We start from the raw sequence: 15,786 nt of genomic DNA on the forward strand, positions 1-15,786 counted from the left end.
TCCTTTTGCTTTGGATTCTCCCCAAAAGGCGGAGAGATGCGTGGAGCGACGGCGAAGGATGAGTTGCGGAGTGGAAGCCTTTTGTCTTCGCCGAAGACTCCAGTTCCCTTTCAATACACCTATGACTTGGTTTGAAATTCACTTGAAAACACATTAGTCATAGCACATGAAAGAGACATGATCAAAAATATATAAATTAGCTATGTGTGCAAATCAACAAAAGAAGTTCCTAGAATCAAGAATATTTAGCTCATGCCTAAGTTTGTTAAAAGTTTGTTCATCAAGTGGCTTGGTAAAGATATCGGCTAATTGATCTTTAGTATTAATGTAAGAAATCTCGATATCTCCCTTTTGTTGGTGATCCCTTAAAAAGTGATACCGAATGGCTATGTGCTTAGTGCGACTATGCTCAACGGGATTATCCGCCATGCGGATTGCACTCTCATTATCACATAGAAGAGGAACTTTGGTTAATTTGTAACCGTAGTCCCTAAGGGTTTGCCTCATCCAAAGTAGTTGCGCGCAACAATGTCCTGCGGCAATATACTCTGCTTCGGCGGTAGAAAGAGCTACGGAATTTTGCTTCTTTGAAGCCCAAGACACCAAGGATCTTCCCAAGAACTGGCAAGTCCCCGATGTGCTCTTTCTATTGATTTTACACCCCGCCCAATCGGCATCCGAATAACCAATCAAATCAAAAGTGGATCCCCTAGGATACCAAAGCCCAAACTTAGGAGTATAAACTAAATATCTCAAGATTCGTTTTACGGCCGTAAGGTGAGCTTCCTTAGGGTTGGCTTGGAATCTTGCACACATGCATACGGAAAGCATAATATCCGGTCGTGATGCACATAAATAAAGTAAAGAAACTATCATCGACCGGTATACCTTTTGATCGATGGATTTACCTCCTTCGTCGAGGTCGAGATGCCCATTGGTTCCCATGGGTGTCTTGATGGGTTTGGCATCCTTCATTCCAAACTTGCTTAGAATATCTTGAGTATACTTCGTTTGGCTTAGGAAGGTGCCCTCTTGGAGTTGCTTCACTTGAAATCCTAAGAAATATTTCAACTCCCCCATCATAGACATCTCGAATTTTTGTGTCATGATCCTACTAAATTCTTCACATGTAGACTCGTTAGTAGACCCAAATATAATATCATCAACATAAATTTGGCATACAAACAAGTCATTTTCAAGAGTTTTAGTGAAGAGTGTAGGATCGACTTTTCCAACTTTGAAGCCATTAGTGATAAGAAAATCCCTAAGGCATTCATACCATGCTCTTGGGGCTTGCTTGAGCCCATAAAGCGCCTTAGAGAGCTTATACACATGGTTAGGATACTCACTATCTTCAAAGCCGGGAGGTTGCTCAACATAGACCTCTTCCTTGATTGGTCCATTGAGGAAGGCACTTTTCACGTCCATTTGATAAAGCTTAAAGCCATGGTAAGTAGCATAGGCCAATAATATGCGAATAGACTCAAGCCTAGCTACGGGTGCATAGGTTTCACCGAAATCCAAACCTGCGACTTGGGAGTATCCTTTGGCCACAAGTCGAGCTTTGTTCCTTGTCACCACACCATGCTCGTCTTGCTTGTTGCGGAAGACCCATTTGGTTCCTACAACATTTTGATTAGGCCGTGGAACTAAATGCCATACCTTATTCCTAGTGAAGTTGTTGAGCTCCTCTTGCATCGCCACCACCCAATCCGAATCTTGAAGTGCTTCCTCTACCCTGTGTGGCTCAATAGAGGAAACAAAAGAGTAATGCTCACAAAAATGTGCAACACGAGATCTAGTGGTTACCCCCTTATGAATGTCGCCGAGGATGGTGTCGACGGGGTGATCTCATTGGATTGCTTGGTGGACTCTTGGGTGTGGCGGCCTTTGTTCTTCATCCTCCTTGTCTTGATCATTTGCATCTCCCCCTTGATCATTGCCGTCATCTTGAGGTGGCTCATTTGCTTGATCTTCTACTTCATCAACTTGAGCTTCATCCTCATTTTGAGTCGGTGGAGATGCTTGCATGGAGGAGGATGGTTGATCTTGTGCATTTGGAGGCTCTTCGGATTCCTTAGGACACACATCCCCAATGGACATGTTCCTTAGCGCGACGCACGAAGCCTCTTCAATACCTATCTCATCAAGATCAACTTGCTCTACTTGAGAGCCGTTAGTCTCATCAAACACAACGTCACAAGAAACTTCAACTTGTCCGGAGGACTTGTTAAAGACTCTATATGCCCTTGTGTTTGAATCATATCCTAGTAAAAAGCCTTCTACAGTCTTAGGAGCAAATTTAGATTTCCTACCTCTTTTAACAAGAATAAAGCATTTGCTACCAAAGACTCTAAAATATGAAATGTTGGGCTTTTTACCAGTTAGGAGTTCATAAGATGTCTTCTTGAGGATTCGGTGTAGATACAACCGGTTGATGGCGTAGCAAGCGGTGTTGACCGCCTCGGCCCAAAACCGATCCGAAGTCTTGTACTCATCAAGCATGGTTCTTGCCATGTCCAATAGAGTTCTATTCTTCCTCTCCACTACACCATTTTGTTGTGGCGTGTAGGGAGAGGAGAACTCATGCTTGATGCCCTCCTCCTCAAGGAAGCCTTCAATTTGAGAGTTCTTGAACTCCGTCCCGTTGTCGCTTCTAATTTTCTTGATCCTTAAGCCGAACTCATTTTGAGCCCGTCTCAAGAATCCTTTTAAGGTCTCTTGGGTTTGAGATTTTTCCTGCAAAAAGAATACCCAAGTGAAGCGAGAATAATCATCCACTATTACAAGACAATACTTACTCCCGCCGATGCTCATGTAAGCAATCGGGCCGAATAGATCCATGTGGAGTAGTTCAAGCGGCCTGTCGGTCGTCATGATGTTCTTGTGTGGATGATGGGCACCAACTTGCTTTCCTGCTTGGCATGCGCTACAAACCCTGTCTTTCTCAAAATGAACATTGGTTAGTCCTAAAATGTGCTCTCCCTTTAGAAGCTTATGAAGATTCTTCATCCCAACATGGGCTAGTCGGCGGTGCCAGAGCCAACCCATGTTAGTCTTAGCAATTAAGCAAGTGTTGAGTTCAGCTCTATCAAAATCTACCAAGTATAGCTGACCCTCCAACACTCCCTTAAATGCTATTGAATCATCACTTCTTCTAAAGACAGTAACACCTATATCAGTGAAAAGACAGTTGTAACCCATTTTGCATAATTGAGATACAGAAAGCAAATTGTAATCTAATGAATCTACAAGAAAAACATTGGAAATAGAATGGTCAGGAGATATAGCAATTTTACCCAATCCTTTGACCAAACCTTGGTTTCCATCCCCGAATGTGATCGCTCGTTGGGGATCTTGGTTTTTCTCGTAGGAGGAGAACATTTTCTTCTCCCCAGTCATGTGGTTTGTGCACCCGCTATCGATGATCCAACTTGAGCCCCCGGATACATAAACCTACAAAACAAGTTTGGGTACCCAAACAGTTTTGGGTCCTTTGGCATTAGAAACAAGAACTTTGGGTACCCAAACACAAGTCTTGGAGCCCTTGTGTTTGCCCCCAACAAACTTGGCAACTACCTTGCCGGATTTGTTAGTCAAAACATATGATGCATCAAAAGTTTTGAATGAAATGTTACGATCATTTGATGCACTAGGAGTTTTCCTTTTAGGAAACTTAGCACGGGTTGGTTGCCTAGAAATAGGTGTAAGCCTAATTCCCTTTCAGTAATGATGGCCCCTCCTGTGACGTGGTCGGTCCGAGCCCTGGGTTGGGCGAGGCGGAGGCTCCTCCGAGGTCGAGGTCGAGTCTGTCTTCCGAGGTCGAGGTCGAGTCCGAGCCCTTGGGTCGGGCGAGACGGAGACCGTCGGCTGAGGCCGAGGTCGAGTCCAAGCCCTGGGTCGGGCGAGGCGGAGTTCGTCGTCTTCCGGGGCCGAGGCCGAGTCCGAGCCCTGGGTCGGGCGAGGCGGAGTTCGTCGTCTTCCGGGGCCGAGCCCGAGTCCGAGCCCTGGGTCGGGCGAGGCGGAGTTCGTCGTCTTCCGGGACCGAGCCCGAGTCCGAGCCCTGGGTCGGGCGAGGCGGAGTTCGTCGTCTTCCGGGGCCGAGCCCGAGTCCGAGCCCTGGGTCGGGCGAGGCGGAGTTCGTCGTCTTCCGGGACCGAGCCCGAGTCCGAGCCCTGGGTCGGGCGAGGCGGAGTTTCCTATGGCGCCCGAGGCCGGACTTGGCTGCTGTCAGCCTCACTCTGTCGAGTGGCACAGCAGTCGGAGTGGCGCAGGCGGCGCTGTCCTCTTGTCAGGCCGGTCAGTAGAGCGGCGAAGTGACTGCGGTCACTTTGGCTCTGTCGACTGAAGGGCGCGCGTCAGGATAAGGTGTCAGGCCACCTTTGCATTAAATGCTCCTGCGATACGGTCGGTCGTCGTGGCGATTTGGCCAAGGTTGCTTCTTGGCGAAGACTGGGCCTCGGGCGAGCCGAAGGTGTGTCCGTTGCTTGAGGGGGCCCTCGGGCGAGACGTGAATCCTCCGGGGTCGGTTGCCCTTGCCCGAGGCTGGGCTCGGGCGAGGCGAGATCGTGTCCCTTAAGTGGACTGAGCCTTGACTTAATCGCACTCATCAGGCCTTTGCAGCTTTGTGCTGATTGGGTTTACCAGCTGAGATTTAGGAGTCTTGGAGGTACCCCTAATTATGGTCCCGACAAATATAATATAAAATTTTAAAATTGGGTAATTTAATAAATTAATTTGAGCCATGTCCATTTAAATCCAACATCAGCATTGTTTATGCTATAATGCTCTACTTGATAGGCAAACTCTTCTGATGTAAAATTGTTAGTTGGTCAAGGAAAAAGTATTTATGTAAGCATACATGTACTGCATGGCTAAATGTGCTCTAGAGTAAAATACAGTAACGCTCCTCAAACTTGACACGTTGTATCATTTAGGTCTCCGAACTCACAAAACTAGAAAAACAAATGCTAAAACTTGGCGGTCCATCCAAAAACGGGTTTGCTCAAACTAGATGTCGACGTGACTTAGAGTCACGTCGGTCCTCGAACATGATATACTATGTCACTTAGATGATATGTTATGTTACTTGGGTCTTCAGACTTTTATTAATATGTTATAACGTGATATGTCATGTCCGCATCCGAATTAATTAAATATAATTTTGGGCGGTTTTACACGGAACGACCAAATTATATGACTCATTTTTTCTGATTTTCTAATTTTATAGACTCAAATAATAAGTTCGCTAGCAGCGGAATTGTTTTCATGGTGCAGCCAAAGTAATATTCTTAGGCACACGGCAGCATATTCCCCTGTTTGCCGACGGGCTTCAATGCTTGATAAATGATAAAGCGTAGCTTCACGGCCGCCGCTTTTTTTTTTTAAGAGCTGCCAGTCTTCCACGGCCCGTGCTCCCAACGCCAGGGCCAGCCGTCACGTCACGTCTCGCTCCCACTGTACTATCCCGCACCTCCCTCCGACTCCGAGCGTGGGGCTTCACCAGACCAAGAACACGCCAAGCCCGACGCTCCCAGGACCACGCCGCCCAAGCCGTCGAGCAAATCCGCGATGCACAAGTGGTGGCGCAGCCCCGGGCCCGCCCTGCTCGCCGCCGCACTGGCGATCGTGGTGGCCGCGCTGCGGCCGGCGACGGAGCACGCGGCCGCCAAGGGGCGACCGCCGCTGCGGTTCGGGCCAGGAGGAGCGTTCAAGGTGGCCCTGTTCGCGGACCTGCATTACGGCGAGGACGCGTGGACGGACTGGGGGCCCGCGCAGGACGCCGCGTCCGACCGCGTCATGGCCGCCGTCCTCGACGCCGAGAACCCAGGTGCGTGCATGCGCACGCTCTGCTTCTGCCTCCCTTTCCCTTTTCCTCCGAAAGAACTGAAACGGAACGCATCTTCGCTCAGACTTGGTGGTGTACCTCGGCGACCTGGTGACGGCCAACAACCTCCCGGTCCCGAACGCGAGCCTGTACTGGGACCGCGCCGTCTCCGCCGCCCGAGGCCGGGGCGTGCCGTGGGCGACGGTGTTCGGCAACCACGACGACATGGCCTTCGAGTGGCCGCCCGAGTGGTTCTCCCCCGACGGCGTCCCGCCGCTGCGCTGGCCGCCGGGTCCAGGATCAGGGTGCGGCTTCCGTGGGACTCCCCGGACGGACCTCATGGCGGCGGAGACCGGCGCGAACCGGCTGCTGTCCTACTCGTCCAGCGGGCCCAGGGAGCTGTGGCCCGGCGTCTCCAACTACGTCCTGCAGGTGCTCTCGCGGGGACGGCGGGCCCGCGGCGACGGTCACGACCACGACCCGGCTCTGCTCATGTACTTCCTCGACTCGGGCGGCGGGTCGTACACCGAGGTGGTGTCCAGCGCGCAGGTCAGGTGGTTCCACACCCAGTCTCAGTTCCTGAATCCAGATGGAAGGATCCCCGAGCTCATCTTCTGGCACATACCGAGCACGGCGTACGCCAAGGTAGCTCCGAAGGCCAAGTCTGAGATAAGGAAGCCCTGCGTCGGCTCCATCAACGAGGAGGAAGTGGCGCCGCAGGCAGCTGAATGGGGCATGATGGATGCGCTCGCCAAGAGGTCGTCGGTGAAGGTGCGTCACTGTCCAGGTGCTTGGCTTGGATCAGAATATTGTTGGCGGTGACACTGTCTTCTCTCGATCGATCGATCGATGACAGGCGGTGTTTGTTGGGCACAACCACGGGCTGGACTGGTGCTGCCCCTACGACGGCGAGGAGCGGGAGCAGGAGCTGTGGCTGTGCTTCGCACGGCACACGGGGTACGGGGGATACGGTGACTGGCCCAGAGGAGCGAGGATCCTTGAGGTCACGGAGGAGCCATTCTCGGCCGTGTCATGGATACGGATGGAGAACGGGACCAGGCACAGCGACGTTACACTAACCTCCTGAATCCATCTGCCTGCTTGATTCTCTTGTACAATGTACAGTATAGAGGATATTTCTTTATATATATAAACAACGTATATAAATATAACAACACCAAAAATAAGAGCACCGGAGGACATAGTATATGGCCCCCGGTAGTTTCTTAAAGGGCTAGTTTGAAAGCCACGAAATCGAAGAAAATTTGGAGCGGCTAAAATTCTCTCTTTATTCAAAATTAAAATTAAATAAAGAAAGAATTTTAGCCCCTTCAATTCTCTATGGATTTTAGACTCTCAAACTAGACCTAAAATATTTACTTGTTTTTGTAGAAATTTTGGCTCGTCTTCACAATGCTATTTCGCCGCCATTTCTCTCCGCCAAACAGGTCAAAAAAAGTGTTGCTACATGTACAACTTTATTGATAGACTTACAAACGATTAGGGTCATCTAATGGCTCATAATATATTAGTTCAGAATAAGAGTCAATGACAGCCATATAATTTTAAACTAAAATTATTTAAGAACCATAATTTAATGTAAAAAATATATTTGAATCATGATCCATTATCGCTCTAGTTATAGCTGAAATATTTTTCCAAAACAAAAGTGCATCCGGCGAGGAGCTCCTTAATTCGTGCTCGCAGTGGGTGCTGCTGCCTAGAGTTCAAAGTTGGGGCATCATGCTTGTAGCTTGAGCGACCCTTTTGTGGTGTCAAGGAGAAGTTCGATGGTGATTTTATATTGAATGATTGGTGTAATAGTGCAAAGAGTAGGTCACACTACCTGTTAGTGCTCTTGTACCACGATGCTCATTGGTTGCACTATAAAATCACAGTCGAAGGAACAAGTGTGACATTTCCTAAGATTGTGTTGGAAAATGGATTATGGGTATAAAAGGAATGATATAGAGAGTGTTCGGTTTATAGAGACTAATTTTAGTCCAGCTATTTTATTCTATTTTAGTTTCTAAATTAGTAATATTTTCGGAAAGTTTCCGTGTTGGATAATTTAGTAACTAAAATAAAATAGAATAAAATAGAGGGACTAAAAATATATATTTTTATACTACTCTATTAAGAACCTAATGTGGACGTCTAGTGCTACCACGTCTTCACCCTCCGCGGCCTGCCCCACGCGCCCCGCCTCGGCGCTGTGCCCTGTGTACCCCACACCCAGCGTCCGTGCAACCAGCTACTACGCCTGCCCAGCATCTGACCCCACCCGTGTGGCTACTTGTCTATCACATTGTGCAAAAAATAATGCAGAACGAGCACTTAAACTCATAACCCCTGCTCCAGAAATTTATCTTAGTATTTAGAATTAAAGAATAATTATATTTAAATAAATATTTTAATAGTAGCAACCGTAGTAAAGCACGATCAACTGGCTATTATCTAAAAACCAAACATCCTGTAATTTGAGAGAGAGAGAGAGAATGGGCCGCATTACATTGCATTGCAGCGGATGGACCTGGCCGCCCTCACGAGGCTGACTCGCACGTGCTCCTCACACCTCTTGTCTTGGGCCGAAACAAAGGTAGGCGAGGACGCACGCAGCGCAGTCAACCAGATGATCTCCCATTCTCCATCTTCCAACATCTGAAGAGGGGTTCCAAATTCTGAAGCCGATGGGGACGCAGAGCGAAGGCTGCGACGGAAGCTGGCATGCCCCGTCCCCACGCCGCCACGCGCGATCGCGACCCCGAAGCAGGCTCACGAATCGCAGGCCGGGGAGCGCGAGCCGACGCCCGCTGATCATCAGGCTCAAGAATAGCAAGACATCCCTCCCCTAACCAAACGGGGCAGGGGTCCGGTCAGCTCGGCCAGGAATTCCACGAGCCCGTCCAACGCGCGCCTTTGTATTCTACGTGCTATTCATGCAGCGTCCGGCGCCACAGGCCGCGATCGGCGGAGGACCTTCTCGCCGCGCATGCATCTATCTCAGCAGCGCCCGGCCGCCGCCGGGCCGCGTGTTTGTGTTTGTGTGTTAGGCCAGCCGGGATCGCGACCGCCGTTGCCATCCTCGCGCATACGGCCATGGCGTACTAGCTGTATCCCAATCCCCAACTACGTACGTGCAGTATAGAAACTAGAGAAAAATGGCTGTGTACGTAGACGTAGTGGTGGAAACTTGGGGGAGAAAAAACAAGAACCGATCCATCGTCAACGACCGGCCGGGGACTTGCTGGATGGCTATGATCGTGTGGCCTGCCCAACTGGATAGTGGCCGCCTTGGAACGGCCTGCACTGCCTACAGCTCTACCTGGCTATAAATATGGCCGCGATGCCTCGGTGAATTGCATGCAGAGTGCAGTAGAACGGCATCAGTTACACTAGTAGTGCTCATCTCGCTGGTACTGCTGAGCTGACCACCGCCGATCCTTCCAAGATGGCGAGGCAGGGTGTCGTCGCTTCCATGCATGCGCTGGCATTGCTTCTCGGAGCATTCGCAGCCATTCCTACAGGTAGACTATACCTATACGTGCATGCGCATCCACCCATAATCCGTGCATGCATGCATGATTATTGACACTAATGTCCTTATTACTAAACAGGAGTCCAATCCATCGGCGTGTGCTACGGCGTGAACGGCGACAACCTGCCCCCGGCGAGCGACGTGGTGCAGCTGTACCAGTCCAACGGCATCAACCTGATGCGCATCTACTTCCCGGACGCCAACGCGCTGAACGCGCTGAGCGGCACCAGCATCGGGCTCATCATGGACGTGCCCAACACGGACCTCGCCTCGCTGGCCTCCGACCCGAGCGCGGCGGCCGCCTGGGTGCAGAGCAACGTGCAGGCGTTCCCGTCGGTCAGCTTCCGCTACATCGCCGTGGGCAACGAGGCCTCCGGCGGGGACACCGGCAGCATCCTTCCCGCCATGAAGAACCTCAACGCGGCGCTGGCCAACGCCGGCCTGGGCGGCAGCATCAAGGTGTCCACGGCGGTGCAGAGCGACGTCACCCAGGGCTTCCCGCCGTCGCAGGGCACCTTCTCGCAGGGCTACATGGCGCCCATCGCGCAGTACCTGCAGAGCACCGGCGCCCCGCTGCTGTGCAACGTCTACCCCTACTTCTCCTACATCGGCAACCCGGCCCAGATCGACCTCAGCTACGCGCTCTTCACCTCGCCGGGCACCGTCGTGCAGGACGGCAGCAACGCGTACCAGAACCTCTTCGACGCGCTCGTCGACACCTTCGTCTCCGCGCTCCAGAACGCCGGCGCCGGCAACGTCCCAGTCGTCGTGTCCGAGAGCGGCTGGCCGTCCGCCGGGGGCGACGCCGCCACCGCGGCCAACGCGCAGACCTACAACCAGAACCTCATCAACCACGTCGGCCAGGGCACGCCCAAGCGCCCTGGCCCCATCGAGACCTACATCTTCGCCATGTTCAACGAGGACCAGAAGACGGGAGCCGAGTCGGAGAGGCACTTCGGCCTCTTCAACCCGGACAAATCGCCGGCGTACCCCATCAATTTCTCCTAATTCCTAAACAAGACGCCGAGGTCCATTCCAAGACATTTATAAGGCAATACACACACATAGATATATACATACACATACATACGGGAGAAAGTAGAATAAATAAACTGCCTGCAGTAGAATGCAAAGTGTATTCATGTAAGGCAACTGCTTCGATTATTTCCTAAAGATCAATAACAAGAAGTACAATTATTTCTATATATGCTTTCAATTCCTCCTAATTTTCTCCTTTGCGAGCATGCATATTTCCAAGAGAGCCAAGACAATCGCCAAACTAAGGACGTGTTACTCGTTCTATTCCACAAATTTAGGTCATGTTTAGTTTCAATTAGTCCTAGGACTAAACTTTAGTCCCTACATGTTTGGTTTTAAGGACTAAATAGATCCTAAAGTCATTAAATACATTGTCCAAAGACTAAAATGCCCTTAGAATATACTCATAATATTAGTTATCTATAAAAAAGGTAAGGGCAACATGATAATTATGAGCTTTTAGTCTCTTTTAGCACCTATGTGAAGGACTAAAGACTAAATCATTTTAGTCTATATTTTAGTCCTAGTGTTTGGCAAAAAAGGGACTAAATGAGACTAAAAACTAGAGACTAATCTTTAATCCCTCTAACAAACACCCCCTTATTGAAATTGACTCATCCCTAGTATTATTACTAATTATTAGATTATAAAAAATAAAATAGTGATAGATGAACTTATTATATTCCACAAACTAAACAAAAAAAAAGCGAGAACTCATTCCTCAAACCATACACGCTATAATTAAACTCTCTCTCTGTGTCTCTGAGCATGAACACGGAGAAGAGAGCGTCTAATTACACTCGTCTTCTCGGCCTGTTCCTGGTGCGTGGACCGACAACGGTGGCGGGTTCCTTCTCCTCCACCGGTACCGGCGGCAGCTCTTCCTCTGCGTCCTCATCCGCTTCGTTAATGTCGTCGTCTTCCTCACCGGCGCCGTCGTCATCGGACGCCTCGTTCTCTTCCAGTATCGCCCGGTTTATCTCCATCTGCGCATGCACGGGCAGCCGCCGTTTGGCTAAGCGTTGTTAACAGTAAATTGTACGTCGCTTCAGTCGAGTTTGTGGATAACCAGATGTGCATTTTTTTTAATTCAACCCCAGGTACACAACTACAAGCAGAGTAGCGCGCGCAAGCAGCTGCTAGCAGAAGCGCACGTGTTGCGGGTACTGTCATACTGTGTTGTAGTGGTACTCTTACCGTACCTCCCTTAGGAATCGGTCGTCGAGGTCGTCGGCGACGCGAGCGGCGGTGACGAGCGTGCCGACGAAGAGGGAGAGCGGGAGCACGAAGGCGAGGATGAGCGCGTTGGTGCTGGGCGGCCCGCCGGCGCGCACCACCAAGAGGCGGCCCCGGCCCCGACCCCGCCGCCGCGCGCCGCCTGGTGGCAGCGGCCTGGCGCAGCAGCTGCTGGCTCGGACGGCGGCAGGGCGGCCGCAGCACGGCGGCGTGGCGCCGAGGCGAGGTGGCAGGCAGAGCGCACTGAGGTGGCCGCCCCGCGCCATGGCCTGCTCCTCGAAGCCTCCGGAATCGCAGGCTCCCAGCGGTCGGGGCAGCCTTATCCGGTGGCGGTGGTGCTGTTGGCAAGCACCAGGCACTGGGCAACTTGGCAATGCGCGCGCGCGCGCTTCAGTGACCTGGACCTGGACCTGGACTGATTGAGGCGGCGGATTGGGCTGGACGGGATGCCATGAAGAGGCTTTCTAGGCCCGCGTATGCCAGACACCGGTCCAAGTCCAACATAGCGTGGGAGGATTCAGCCCAGCTAAACAGCTTATCCGGTGGGCTGCCGAAGCAAAAAAATAAAAATAAAATTATATAAAAAATATGTGCCGCGGGGTTGCCAGCGGTTTCGTGTTTATGAAAATTAAAAAAGATGTCACGTCCGGAGCTCGCGACCGCGAGACTGGGCGATGACTTGGGTGGATGTGCTTTTAGCGCGACCATATCTGTGATCTGCTGGACGCGTGAATGCTGCGGTACTTATTTTCTGCGATCTGTTGGATGGCGTGGCGTGGCAGCGCAGCAACTAAAACGGGACGACCAGAGCCCTGTTAAGTAACCATAGTTAAGGTTATGTGGGCAAATACCTGTTTTGCCCCTGAGGGGTCTCACATCTCTATATAAGGAACATGTACACCCCCTCATAATACAGAGATCAGAAAGAGGCCAGAGGCCCAACCCTATATCCAGTGTCTCGTGTGTTTCCTCTGTCGTGCTTATGGGAAGGGAGACGGGTTCTCTACATCTTCTTGCGCCTCTACTTCTGACGGGAGGGAAGGGAGCGGATCTGGTGATCCGTGGTAACGTAGTTCTTAACACGTTATCAGCACGCTCTACCTCGACGTTGCTGCGGGATCAGATCTGCATCAACTCTTCGTCAAGCTGGCAGGTCTTTTGGCCTAGCCAAACTGTCCTACGCGACAGGCTTCGTTTCCGTTCGCTGATGAAGAAATGTGGTATGAAATCTCTGGTGGACGATTTACTTTTGTTGACGGTAAACAAAGCATCGTCGTGAAAATACTACGGGCAATGCGGCAAGAAGAAAACAACATCCGACGGTAGTCTTGATGGTCGCGCATCGTGTGCACCGTCCAGCACGCGTTGTCTCACTCCGCACAGCAGGCCACCAGCCCGTGCGCCCTCGTGCTTGTGACTGCGGCCTCGGCCAACGGCTTCCATATCGCGCCTGAGTTTGTGCCTGTGATGGAGGCACACCTCGCCATGGCCACGCCCGTATCGGAGGCTTGCCAGCATGGTTGTGACGGAGTCCACGCGTCTGTGGAAGGCGGCGATCTGGGCGCATCTGTGGCCAGGCAAAAGTGCCTTGGTCCGTCCGAATTTGTTTATTGGACTGGATCATCGTCTATCTGGGATCTGGCGATGCAGGTGGATAAAAATGAGACTGTTTCCACGGTCTAATCTGCATGTTTGTGCAATGCGCGATTTGTGGCCATGCACGAAGCAAGCCAACGGATGGGAGATGGCGTGGACCATTTCCTCCTCTGTACATTGAAGCGTAGGCGAGAATTATTTCTTTTCCGTGCGCATGGGCCCCACCATCTTGCATGTCCGCATGCACGCATGGACGACTGGACGTGATGCCTTATTTCCGATCTGGTCAAATAGGCTAGTTTAAGGTGCATGTGTCCAACAGGTGAATAAAACCCCCATTTATTATACGCAATTTTCCTTATATTTTATATGGATAATTTTTTTTCCTAAATTTATACAAGTTTAAATTGTATGCATGCTTTATGTAATTGTCTCTACCTTAATTAATTATTTCCTGTAGTAAATAATTACTAGAAAAATGCATGCTTACATACAAGGAAGTTGCCTTTTACACCTGATGTGTTATGCTCATGCATTAATTTTGGTGTTTATTTTTCTGCTTTTATTTATCTGGTAGATATTAGCAGAAAAATATTAAAATGCATGTAAACTCTATATTGTGCATATTTAAATCGCTCTAAATATTTATATTATGTTGAGCTTTTGGGTACTCAAACATGTCGATCAGACTTTGTTGTTAATCGGTTGAGTTATGGCATTGGCGAGCATTGGTTGCGCCCTGGCAACACGACACGTTATTTGTGTCGTACGAATTTGGCTGCGTCATGTGATTGCTATGTTGCACTCTCACTTAGTCGGACCACTCCCGTTGAGCCGGACCGCCATCACCGAGTCGCGTATTTTTTGCATGCCCTGCAGGCACGGTTCGGCCGCCATGATCAGCGAGCCACAATTACGCCTGTTGCGCACGTTGCGTGGACTTATCCTGTACCCGACTATCGATCCACAATTGCGCCTGTTGCGCTTGTTACGGAGGCTTATTCGTTATCATAGCCTTGATGGCTACACACACGTTGACGCCAGATACGCTGGAGCTTGTACTCGCATGGAATGTGGTGGATTATTCGAGCCCCTAAAGTCACAGCATAGCGCAACCCTTGTAAACAATGTTGTTTAACTCTATCTTTTATTTGATTGTTTTGTGTGGCATCATATATTTATTTATATTGCCAAGTGGCCATAACAACTATATCAAGCTCTATAGTGCTTGAATAATCTGGGAAAATTAAATTGAAATACAATGAAACACAGATAAGTTAATTCTTTGCTCTCTCCTCATGCATAAAGTTTTACCCGAAGTAACCCGAAGATATATAATATAATGCATGAAAGCCTTTTTGGCATAGAAGACATCACAAATTGGGATTCTATTAGTAAGCAAAAGGCCTTACCAAATAATTTAATACTATAAATCTCAGCCATATATTGCTCAACCAGATGTTAGCACATTGCTCTCTTTGTCGCTAAATGACATGAAGCAAACTATGAGATAAAAGGACATGTAATCGCCAGCAACACGAAGTTGCGAGTATACCGAGAGGTTATTATGAGAAAATTTTCACTATGTTGGTGTGAAAACCATAGTGTGTTCCCGTCGAACCACTTTACTCGTTCTATCTAGAACCTCTATGCTTGTGTCGCATACATCTCTCGGAATTGTAAATACTTATAGTCACTGAATTGACTCGGGATAGTCCTTTGCCAAGTTTGGTATACACTGTAAACTAAATGGTAAAGGTCGGTCCTGAATGGACACATACCTGGGGTTTATGTAGCCGAACTACACTGAATTCCACCCTTTGGCATGCTTACCATTATCTACCTCCGATCTACCAGAAGTGAGAAGAGTAGACAAATAACTATGAAATCTCACATCACCACAAAGCTTGTAGCTAAATTAGACATTAACATATTCTTAGTCCTCGGAGCCAGAAGAGACATATGTCTTGACCACTAGACTACTAGTGATGATAATTTGTGATAGAAATATGAAGATCTTGTAGAGACCTGTTGTATCCTCTCTACTCCTGATGATTTCTTTGTACGAGAGCAGTAGTATCTGGTGTTGAAGATGGATCCTAGGCGGATACCAGTATTGTTTCGTTCTTGCCAAGCAGTTATCATCATTTGCTTCATCAAAAGCTAGTTCTATGGTGATTTTCCCAGATAAAATGAATTCTTGGCCTTGTCTGTTCTATTCCAAAGCTTCTCTTTTTGTCGAACAACGAAGAGATCGAAATAATGCTTCATAGAACAAATTGGTATATAATATGAGGAGAAATGTTTGTCCTGCTGGCAGCATCACAAATTATTAACTATTGTTATAAATTTTCTCTCAAAATTATAATACCTAAAAAATGTTGCATAAATTGATACCCAATTTCAGATCGGTATGAGTAATTGGGTAAACAATGGGCAATAATAAAACGAGCTGGACTATACATCTCTGCATATAAAAATCTCTACTTGGCAGCATTGGCCTGATGTCGTGCACTTTACTACCAATATAAACACACATTTTCCTATGTGC

At 49.2% G+C, this 15,786-nt stretch overlaps 3 protein-coding genes across 3 annotated transcripts; 2 read left to right on the forward strand and 1 right to left on the reverse strand.

The window, feature by feature from the left end:
• Window positions 1-5,370: 5,370 nt before the first annotated feature.
• LOC103650765 (probable inactive purple acid phosphatase 16) lies at window positions 5,371-7,290 on the forward strand. The gene is made up of 3 exons (XM_008676338.4): window positions 5,371-5,830; window positions 5,913-6,598; window positions 6,684-7,290. Exons 1-3 carry the CDS (start codon window positions 5,572-5,574, stop codon window positions 6,912-6,914), a joined length of 1,176 nt encoding a protein of 391 aa, XP_008674560.1. The 5' UTR covers window positions 5,371-5,571; the 3' UTR covers window positions 6,915-7,290.
• A 1,924-nt stretch (window positions 7,291-9,214) lies between these two features.
• LOC100037765 (glucan endo-1,3-beta-glucosidase homolog 1) lies at window positions 9,215-10,554 on the forward strand. The gene is made up of 2 exons (NM_001112264.2): window positions 9,215-9,354; window positions 9,445-10,554. The coding sequence occupies exons 1-2, from the start codon at window positions 9,279-9,281 to the stop codon at window positions 10,371-10,373; spliced, it is 1,005 nt and encodes a 334-aa protein (NP_001105734.2). The 5' UTR covers window positions 9,215-9,278; the 3' UTR covers window positions 10,374-10,554.
• Window positions 10,555-11,006: 452 nt separating this feature from the next.
• LOC100277443 (high chlorophyll fluorescence 153) lies at window positions 11,007-11,982 on the reverse strand. The gene is made up of 2 exons (NM_001151004.2): window positions 11,606-11,982; window positions 11,007-11,389 (listed from the first exon to the last, which is right to left on the reverse strand). The coding sequence occupies exons 1-2, from the start codon at window positions 11,903-11,905 to the stop codon at window positions 11,198-11,200; spliced, it is 492 nt and encodes a 163-aa protein (NP_001144476.1). The 5' UTR covers window positions 11,906-11,982; the 3' UTR covers window positions 11,007-11,197.
• Window positions 11,983-15,786: the final 3,804 nt, after the last annotated feature.

This window comes from Zea mays, chromosome 3 (genome assembly GCF_902167145.1).
Source record: "Zea mays cultivar B73 chromosome 3, Zm-B73-REFERENCE-NAM-5.0, whole genome shotgun sequence".
Lineage (NCBI taxonomy): Eukaryota > Viridiplantae > Streptophyta > Magnoliopsida > Poales > Poaceae > Zea > Zea mays.

What these genes read in the sequence shown, in the direction of transcription:
- LOC103650765 (XM_008676338.4), top strand. Translation starts at nt 5,572, where the DNA reads ATGCACAAGTGGTGGCGCAGCCCCGGGCCCGCCCTGCTCGCCGCCGCA. An exon ending in CCTCGACGCCGAGAACCCAG is followed by an intron (nt 5,831 to 5,912) that starts GTGCGTGCATGC and finishes ATCTTCGCTCAG; the next exon opens with ACTTGGTGGTGTACCTCGGC. An exon ending in CCAAGAGGTCGTCGGTGAAG is followed by an intron (nt 6,599 to 6,683) that starts GTGCGTCACTGT and finishes GATCGATGACAG; the next exon opens with GCGGTGTTTGTTGGGCACAA.
- LOC100037765 (NM_001112264.2), top strand. Translation starts at nt 9,279, where the DNA reads ATGGCGAGGCAGGGTGTCGTCGCTTCCATGCATGCGCTGGCATTGCTT. An exon ending in ATTCGCAGCCATTCCTACAG is followed by an intron (nt 9,355 to 9,444) that starts GTAGACTATACC and finishes ATTACTAAACAG; the next exon opens with GAGTCCAATCCATCGGCGTG.
- LOC100277443 (NM_001151004.2), bottom strand. Translation starts at nt 11,905, where the DNA reads ATGGCGCGGGGCGGCCACCTCAGTGCGCTCTGCCTGCCACCTCGCCTC. An exon ending in ACGACCGATTCCTAAGGGAG is followed by an intron (nt 11,390 to 11,605) that starts GTACGGTAAGAG and finishes GTGCATGCGCAG; the next exon opens with ATGGAGATAAACCGGGCGAT.